A 9,930-nucleotide genomic window follows, 5' to 3' on the forward strand; every position below is an offset into this window, starting at 1 on the left:
AAGGGTCTTGGGCTGGAAGCCTCGCCATAGGGGGTGGGCCCACTCGCCCAGGCTCTCTCTCCAGGGCACCCCCGTTCTGAGTGGGCAGCCATTCAGCAGGAGACGAGGGCCACGCCAGGGACCAGGCCGGGGCCCGCTCTGCCCCGTGCGCCCTAGGGAGGACCCACCCTACACCCCCCGTGCCCCGACGGAGGGGAAGGCGAGAGTCCTGCCCGACCCTCCCCCTGCACTCGGCTCCCCAAACGGAGGGGCTTATCTTGGGCCCCGTGCACCCCCAAACAGTCCAGCGTTCCCTGCGACCCACAAGAAGGCCTTGCACCCCTCCCCAACCCTGCACACCTCGCTCCCGTCCCTTCCCTCCCCACCCCCACCGAGGGTGGCCTGTCCTGCACCCCGCGCCCTGGGGCGGGCCCTCGCGGGCCACCGCACGCTAGCCTCTCCGCGCTCTGGGGAGCGTCAGGACAGAGGCGGGGTGGGGCGCGGTTAAAAAGCGCCGCAGGTAGGGGGCCGGCCGACTGCAGGTTGCAGACACCCGCGAGTCCGCCCGACCCGCCACAGCGAGGGCGCAGCTACGCCCGGAGCCCAGCGCCCGGACCCGCGCCTGGACCCACGGTGCTGCGAGCAGGTAAGCAGGGCTGTGTGCAGAGCGATTGCGGCCTCTCCGCGGAGGAGCGCCCCATCCCCGGAGAAGCCCAGAAGTGGGTCGGCAGCCTGCTGCCCTCATCTCCCAATCGCCCTGGCTGGCGACCGCTCCATGCGAGCCTTGTGGCCGCCGAGTGGGTGTCTGCTCGCGACCTTATCAGCCGGGATCCGCATCCTCCCGGGTCCCCTGCGCGCCGGAGGAACCGGGACAGACTGGTTTGCCTTATACCATAGATGGTCCCCTTTGACCTGCACAACAGGTTTATGAATGCATCCAACCGCCTGTCTGAGTGGCCGGCTGGGGACCGGTGCCCCTTTCCCCAATTCCTTTGCTGCGTTTGGGCTTGTCTTCGGCGTTTATGGGTAACTGACGAAGTCCCGCTCAGATCTGGGAACAGAAAGCCAGGAGACGCCTGGCCAGTCCGTAAGTCCCACGTAGGACTGACCGGTATGGCTGTGTGATGTGCTCCTGAGGAACTTGTGAAACACAGATGACAATAATACATTTACGGGACAATTACTGGACAACAGTAATTGTCACTGGTGACACATCTCAGTTAAAAGGTGGAGGCACCAGAAGGTACTTCCTGTCTGGTGAAGAACAGTCAGTCCCACCAACGCGTGCTTTTTTGACTGGGCTGACCTCCCTTCTCGGAGCGCAGGACGGAGTCTGAGGTGAGTGTGGCCCGAGTGCAGCTTTGGACCTGGAGGGGCTGGGGACCAGTGGCCTCTGCAGGGACACGGGGGCAGCAACCTCCGTGTCCCCCGGGGGGAACCTTGCTGTGAATTTAGTGCTTGCTTGAATTTAAGCATGCACCGTTGTTCTCTTCTTTCGGTGGCCTTGATGCATACAAGTGTTTTCTTTCCTCGGTTCAAGCACAACCTAACTAGCGTACTAGGAGAAAATGTCTTGCCGCAGTGCAGCTTCCTTAGAATGCAGGATGCTCTTCCCAACTGCCCCTGTGGAGAGCTTTGTCTGTTGTTTGGATCTGGACCTGGATCTGGCTGAGACTTTGGGGTGTTGCTTGAACTTTGCCAAGGAGGGGAAAGGGGGTTATGGAGCCAGAATATCAACACTCCAGGCTGTGACATAACTGGGGGGGTTGTCCAAAACCCGGAAGATCCTCATCAACCCAGCTGTCTCACTGGTGGTTTTATTATAAAACAAAATCTGCTCTGGGTAATAGTTTCTTGTTCTCTCTCTCTCTCTCTCTCTCTCTCTTGACTTTTTCCTCTGCTGAATTGTAACAGCATTAGGGAAGAACAGAACTTTAGAAGGTTTGACTAAACAATTTCAGCAGGGCGACAGGGAAATTCTAACTTGCAAATACTCATCATGTAGCTCTGACACCACCCAGTTAGTCCAGGAGCCATGAGTGGTTTGTACTGGGGGAACAATGTTCTACCCAAGCTTCTTCGTCCATGAGGGCATGACCCCTCCCACAGTGACATTATCATATGGGAAGGTTTCTGTTTTATTTGTTTGATCGATTAGAAAGGGTGAGTCCCCAGGTGGCCTTTTCTGTTTTTATTCCCAGGGTTATTTTACTCTGGATAGATCTAAATGTCTGGAAAACAGAGACTGATTAATAGAAATTATTTTTAACTCTTTGAGTTCTTAAATGGATTAAGAAATACATATAATTATATGAACTGTTCATTTTGTGGTTAGACTCCAAAAACAGAAAAACATTTTTATTTTTATTGAATTAATTTTGAAGAAATACATAAACCCTAAATCCATTTTGTCACTGACCATTACTTTGAAAAGACGGTTGATGAAGTTTTGAGTCATTAACTTAAAAACCATCTGTCAGCTTGTCCCTTGGATGACCTGAGATTTCTAGAGACAAAAGATAGAGATTCTTCTAAACTAAGGAGATAGTTTGAGGGGTTTTTGTTGTTGTTGTTGTTGTTTTGTTTCATTTTTTAAGACTACTGATTTGGGAGTAAGGGAGCATATCCAGTTTCTCAAACTCCCTTCTTCTTTTTTTTTTTTTTTTTAATGCTCAGGGAATGAGCTTGAGGTTTGAGGTTAGTGGTAGTACCATTATTATTTTGGTAGGGAAAAGAAACTACACTAAAGATTTTATTTTTATTTTATTGTGGATTCAAACTACAGGGCATCAGGAAACTGGCAGTATCCAGACTTTCCTCATAACAGTTATGGGGATGAAGAAAAACTACCCACAAAGGTCATGCAATAGACACGGGGGAGGAGTCAAGGGAAAATGGCCACATCCACTATTTTTTCCTCAACAGGTAACATGCTCACCTACATCCAGAAGCTGCACAATGGTTTATATTCATGTCGTTACAGTGTCACGCTGGCTTCTAGGCAATCACATGGTGCAGAAGGAGAAAGCCTGTGCCCAGAGGAGGGAACCTTGCCCTGGTTCTCCTCTGACCGATAGGCTGGGAGGCGGGGGAGCCAGGCTCAGGTGGGTGGTCACAGCCTTTATCAGTTCCAACTTCTCAACTCTCCAAACGAACATTCAAATTGTGAGGAATGTGTTCTGTGCTCAGTCTATCAAATATTTGCTGACTGACTTTGAAAGGGTCATCCTGGTGTGTGCTGGGGTGACACTGGTGTTTGGGGCTTCAGTTTTGGTTCTGTCATCAGCGTAACTAAAATGCCATTATCAAGCAAACTAGTTATGATTAAATTCTTAAATAAGAAATTTTAAAACAATCAAGACATTTCATTACTGAAGCAGAATGTTGATAGACTTAAATTCTTGTAATGGTAACAGAGAAGAACAGTCTATCTTCATAATACCATGTGTATCATCAGAAGTCAGGTCAGTGGTTGACTTGTTTTTAGGGGTAAATATTTGGGACTGGAGCTTTGGTACCAAGAATGCACTGTGGATAGTTAGATATACTGCAAATCCGAATACAGTGCACCTTAGTGCATTTGAGTGGGACTACATTCTCATACATTGACGACTACAGAAGCTAAGTATATCTATTCTTTCCTTAAAAGAGAGCCAGAAAGGAGCCAGTTAAACCTCTCTGGCTTACAGAGAGAGGGTTAATAGTTTCTTTTTTACTGGAAAAGCTGCTCCTAGTGGCTGCCCTGCCACGGCCTGCCTAAAGCCTAAAAGGGAAGAGGCATTTGTTCATTGGCAAATGAACCAATGGCAAGGGTCCCCCAATGAGTGTAGATAGTTTGGAAAGCAGTTCTCAAAGAGTATTCCACCTTCACATGTCCTATAACCACAATGCTTATGATGGCTCACCCCAGGGGGAGGCTGAGGGCCAGTGGGGTGCCCCTGCTCCCCCAGCAGGGTGGCCTCACCCACCCAGGGCCAGGTCAGGAGGGGCAAGTGCAGCCAGGGCCTCCTTTCAAACTTGCAGAATCTTCTGCTCTCTGACAGCCCGTTGGGAGCAGGCTGAGTGTCCAGGGAGCAGCAGGGCTTGCCTGTGACTGCAGCATTGTGTCAGGGCCATCGCCCTGAGCCTTCTCCTAACACTGTGTGAGGAGCTCTCCTCCTGCTCTTAGCACTCACTCACTGGGAGGGTGACATGCAGGACAGATGCCCAGCTTCTTGGGAAGCCCTCAGTAATGATGGGGGCTGAGCAAAAGAATGGAAAGGGAAGGCTTCTCTGTAAGAAACACTGGCACACATTCACTGAGAGCAGGAGAGTGATGAGACTCTGGAAAACAGCTCTTCCTTTTCCAGTCATTTCTACCATGATAGGTAATAGGGCCTTGGTAGATCCTGCAAGAAGATACCACAAGTCAGATGATTTGCTTTCGCCCAATCAATTGTCTTGATCACTCATTTTCAGTAGTGATCTGGGCATTTCATTTCATTTCCTTTCTTTAAAGGTGCAGGTAAATTGCTGATTTCAAACTCAGTAAGTGCTGTAGAATAGATTATTGTCTGTTCATCTTTGCTACTTTGGGAGAACATCTTCAGAGTGTATAATTTAAGGACCCAGAGAAGTAAAAAAGAAATAAAACTACTACTATCCTTATTATTCCTGTTTTTTAAGAAGAAGAAGCCCCAAAGAGCAGAAGTCAAAGATCCTGGTTCTAGAAAGTAGGATCATATTCTTGTGGGGGAATTGTGACCTGCTGACCTCAGCCCCTGGCCTTAGCCTCATTCAGGCAGCTTGATTGGTTTTCTTCCTAGTAGGACAGGTAACAGGTGATACCAGGTGGCTATTGTTCAGGCAGGTGATAGAGAACTCAGAGAGAAACAGTCTTTTAAAAAAAAACTTGTGGGGGAGTGTAAATTCTGTGCACTTTCGGGTTTTGAGAAAATGTGACTTTTCTTTGATAGATCAAAGACTTGCTCATTTGGGCACTTAAGTAACCAAACTCCTAGGGTAAATGTTTACTGGTTAATTAGAGAACACCTCGTTTTAAATATAAACAGGATTGGCCTCCTAAGGAGAACTGCCACTGTAAAATATGTTGAAACATCATGATACATGTTTCTACCTCCTCAAATCTTGAAAGGCTTCCAGAGTAGAAAAATGTATTATAATGACTTTCATAGAAAACTAAACATTAATTGTACAATCCATATTGTCTAAAATGAATCTTTTAAATCAAAGTTTAGTGTAAACATTGACTATCTCTTGGGCAGTGAGATAATAGTGTATGAAGGCAGGGCTTAACTGTGGAACCTGAGACCACGCCTCCTCAGTGAGCCCTCTGCATTACCCCTGACAATGTTTACACGGCCTCTGAGCCAGTGCTTTCAGGTCAAGAAACCACAGCTTCAAAGAATTCATGTCTAAGAGTTGTACTTATTTCATTGTGTAATGATTTCATTTTCCTCAGCTTTTTCTTTAAAAAAAGAAAAAAGCAAAACCTCCCCCATATCTTAGCTATTGCAGATAATGCTGCAATGAACATAGGGGTACATATATCTTTTTGAATTGGATTTCTTCAGATAAATACTTTGAAGTGGAATTGCTGGGTCATAAGGTAATTCTAGTTTTAATTTATAAAAGCCAAGTATGGAAACAACCTAAATGTCTATTGACAGATGAATGAACAAAGAATTCAAGGTATATATTTACAATGGAATATTACTTGGCCATAAAAAGTGAAATCTTAACCATTTGCAACAACATGAATGGACCTAGAAGAAGACAAGTATCATATGATTTTACTTATATGTGGAATCTAAAGAACAAAATAAATGAACAAACAAAACAGAAATGGATTCACGGATACAGAGATCAGCCTGGTGGTTTCCAGAGTGGAGAGAGGCTGAGGGGCAGTCAAAATAGATGAAGGGAATTAAGAGGCAACAAAGTTCCAGTTATAAAATAAACAAGTCATGGGGATGTAAAGTATATAACAGAGAAGAGAATATAGTCAATAATTTGTAATAACTATGTATGATGCCAGCTGGGTACTAGACCTATCAGGGGAATCACTTCTTAAATTATATAAACGTCTAACCACTATCCTATACACCTGGAACTAATATAAAATAATACTGAATGTCAACTGTAATTGAAAAAGAAAAAAAGGCCTGGCTCTCTGGATTCAATTTTTCATCCAATAATCCCTCTGCTGCCATGTGCCTCCAAGCTGTCCTCCAGCTAAACTGCTCCAGCGCCCTCAGTGTCCCCTCCTGCAAGTCCTTCCAGGCTCTGCTACCTGGCCACACTCTGGCAGGTCATCAGCTTGCCAGTGTCTTTCTTGATGTGACACACACGAATGCAACACTTCAGAAATGGGCTCCCAGGGAGCGGGCGTGCTAATCACCTCTTCTCGCCTAACCTTGAGTTTCATTTAGGAATCCTTGTTGTATGGCATGACTATCCTGCTTGTAAGGACATTCCTTCTAAGGGATACAAATACTCCTTAAGTAAAATGTTAGTTAAGTAAAATGTTATTAAATGAACTGTGGAAAGACAGCTAACTTACTGATGACATGAGAGGCATCTGAAACATCATTTTGACACTAAGACACACTACGTCTGATGGCGACTGTTAGCAAACTCATGGAGGGTGAAGGGGTTAGCCTAGGAAGCAGCCTGACCACAGTGTGCTCCACATGCATTCAAGGCAGTCTAAGACAGGTTGACAAAAGGACTTTGTTGACTCCCTCCTCCCCTAAAAGGGTATGAGATATTGTATGGGCTGGTTCTTTTGAGGACAGGGCCTTTCACTTTCAGAAGAATCTCAGTGTTCATTATTCATCTTTTTTTTTAAAGGAGATGGCTGACCAAATTTTTAGTCCTTTTCTCCCAGGACGTTAAATCAGGTTGCTGAGAGAGAGTGAGGTTCTGTGTTGCAGTAGTGTGGGTCTTTCATTGCAATTCCAGCGTGTTGGTATCTGCTGGAAGGGAAGGCCATCACTGCCTGGTTACGAGGGAGAACAAGTGAAAGCTATGATTCTCTTTTGGAAGAGGATCTTTCCATAGCTATGGTATTAGGTTTCCTAACAGCCCATGATGACAGCAAATAATGTTACTCAAGCTAGAAATAGATATAAATATCTTTTGTAAAGTAAACCAGTAAGTATTTGGTTTCTTACTTTTCCTTCTTAGTCTGTCAGGTAAACCAGATTATTTCATTCCAATGAATTTTTTTTCTTGGATAAGCCATTTAATCACTAAAACCTTCTGCGGACCCTCTGTGATCTCTGGGCAAGGAAAAACTAATGTGATATGCATTCACGCAGTGATTCAACAGGAACTGGGGAAAGAATTTGAATCACCTGGATTCCTGCATTCATGTCAAACAGCAATCTATTATATAATCTGCATTCAGTTGAATGAAGATGATCTTAAATCCCCCTAAAAGTTATCTCTGGTCAAAAACTTTGAATTCCTTAGGTTGGGCACTCCTTACCAGAAAGAGTCCTACCAGCAGTAAACAAACTTTGCTTCAGTTTTTAATATAATTACTGTTGTATAAAATTCAAAGGAAATTTCCTTTAATTTTCCTTTGCTAATCTTTGTCTGTTTAGGAATAAACCAACACAATGGATTGGGGTACCCTGCACACTTTCATCGGGGGTGTGAACAAACACTCCACCAGCATTGGGAAGGTGTGGATCACCGTCATCTTCATCTTTCGTGTCATGATCCTCGTGGTGGCCGCTCAGGAAGTGTGGGGAGATGAGCAGGAAGACTTCGTCTGCAACACTCTGCAACCAGGGTGCAAAAATGTGTGCTATGACCACTTTTTCCCAGTGTCCCACATCCGACTGTGGGCCCTGCAACTCATCTTCGTCTCCACCCCTGCCCTGCTTGTGGCCATGCACGTTGCCTACTACCGACATGAAGCTGCCCGCAAATTCAGACGAGGAGAAAAGAGAAATGAATTCAAAGACTTGGAAGACATTAAGAAGCAGAAGGTTCGGATTGAGGGAGCCCTGTGGTGGACGTACACCAGCAGCATCTTTTTCCGAATCATCTTTGAAGCCTCCTTTATGTATGTGTTTTACTTCCTGTACAACGGGTACCACCTGCCCTGGGTATTGAAGTGTGGGATTGACCCTTGCCCCAACCTCGTGGACTGCTTTATCTCTAGACCTACAGAGAAAACCGTGTTCACCATTTTTATGATCTCTGCCTCAGTGATTTGCATGCTACTCAATGTGGCCGAGTTGTGCTACCTGCTGCTGAAAGTGTGTTTCAGATCAAAAAGAGCCCAGACACAAAGAAACCACCCCAATCATGCCCTAAAGGAGAGTAAGCAAAATGAAATGAATGAGCTGATTTCAGATAGTGGTCAAAATATAACTACTGGTTTTCCAAGTTAGGTATGTCAAAGTGCAATGTAGCCAGATCCTAACAAAATTTGTGTCTGCTCCTAAGGACCCTCTCACTAAGCTAGAGACTCTGTCTTTATAAATGCCCTTCATAATAGATAGATCCTGGAGTTAATGTCTTATAGAATGATTGTGCCATAATATACAGCATGATCACCTATGTGCTCCATCTCTGAAAACTAAGACAGGTTGACAATTGTGCCTTGAAGTTCCTTTCACATGTCTTTTAAATGGACCATCTGACATAGTGGGTATTTCTTGAGAATTTAAGACTGTCACTGTTTTTAAAAAGAACGTTTATCTAGAAATTGAAACTTTTATTAGCAAAAGATATTTTTATAGGATTGAATGTTTTAGTTCTGACTTTAAATTTATATATTTTTATAATGACCAGTCTTTCTTACCTGGAAGAACATACGATGTTAGTTTTAGAATTATATCATCAGAATCTAAATTTTGAACTTACTGTATCTTGTTGTAAATAGTGTTTTGCTTTATCTATTGACGAGTTTATGAACTATCATGATGCTTTTCAGGTGGAAAGTGTTCATTGTACAATATGTTTTATGGCTTTCTGAATGTAGACAGAACTGTATAGAAATGGGAAGCTTTTTAAAACCAGCCCATTTGCAGGATTTGTGAGCTCCCCTCAATAAAGATGAGCCCCACTGCTTAAGCCTTCCTATGCATTCTGGATTTCTGTTTCGTTTGGGCCACCATGCTGTCTTTCCAGTGGTATGATGAGTGGGTGGGATACTCTCACCGGGGTAGCTATGGTTCTGTGGGTGGAGTTGCCCCTAAGTTCGTTGGAGACTCTTGCATAAACTGAGCAGAGACCAAGTTCAGCAGCCTACTCAGTCCTCCACTCAGAGAGGGGTTTGCTGCTTTAGCATGTGGAGGATGTCCTCTGGGTCAGTGCAACCTGGATAGAAGGAGGTTGGGGAAGTTTTCAGGTGTTCAGCAGCTCTCTAACAAAGCTTGCCTGAAAGGACTCATTATCTGAGTCCTTCAGTCCATGGTGGTTGAGAAAAATACCCACAGCTTCACTCTCAGAAATGGAGAAACCTTTCTTCCTAGGAATTTCCAGGTTGAACACAGATGCCCTTAGTGTGGGTGTCAGTGAATCAGTCCCAGACTGGTCACTCTGGAGTAGTAATAAAAAACATACCTGTGCAACTGACATAGTTAGCATACACTATGCATAGGGACACCTAATGAATAGTGAATATACATGAGGTCTTGACAGTCTCATGATTCTATCACACTAAAAAATGTAGTCAGCACTGGTAATTTCTGATTATCTTACCATGTTCTTTCTTTTAAAATAGCTGTTTGAATGGGTATCAGATGAAGCCCGTGAACAGGAAGAAGGAAGGTATCAGGGCGGATAAAATAGCTTTGGTAGCACCCCTAATCTAAACAGAAAAGGGACTTCCTTTCCACCATGCTCTTGGGACTCCTGGTCCCCTCATGACAGCCCCACTAGTCCCTCCTTTCTGCTCTTTAACCTCCCTAAATGCATCTTCCCTCTGAG

General features: G+C 44.9%; 1 protein-coding gene across 4 annotated transcripts; it reads left to right on the forward strand.

Moving 5' to 3' along the window:
- Positions 1 to 469: 469 nt before the first annotated feature.
- Positions 470 to 9,077, forward strand: GJB6 (gap junction protein beta 6). 4 transcript variants are annotated; one of them, XM_045188156.2, is made up of 4 exons: positions 470 to 625; positions 1,200 to 1,317; positions 2,963 to 3,083; positions 7,590 to 9,077. In XM_045188156.2, the coding sequence occupies exon 4, from the start codon at positions 7,605 to 7,607 to the stop codon at positions 8,385 to 8,387; it is 783 nt and encodes a 260-aa protein (XP_045044091.1). In that variant the 5' UTR covers positions 470 to 625; positions 1,200 to 1,317; positions 2,963 to 3,083; positions 7,590 to 7,604; the 3' UTR covers positions 8,388 to 9,077. The 4 variants fall into 4 exon arrangements, with proteins under 4 accessions (XP_045044091.1, XP_045044092.1, XP_045044090.1 ...); XM_045188157.1 differs by lacking the exon at positions 2,963 to 3,083; XM_045188155.2 differs by lacking the exon at positions 1,200 to 1,317.
- Positions 9,078 to 9,930: the final 853 nt, after the last annotated feature.

This window comes from Desmodus rotundus, chromosome 3 (genome assembly GCF_022682495.2).
Source record: "Desmodus rotundus isolate HL8 chromosome 3, HLdesRot8A.1, whole genome shotgun sequence".
NCBI lineage: Eukaryota > Metazoa > Chordata > Mammalia > Chiroptera > Phyllostomidae > Desmodus > Desmodus rotundus.

Coding starts and splice junctions, on each gene's coding strand:
- GJB6 (XM_045188156.2), top strand. CDS start 7,605: ATGGATTGGGGTACCCTGCACACTTTCATCGGGGGTGTGAACAAACAC.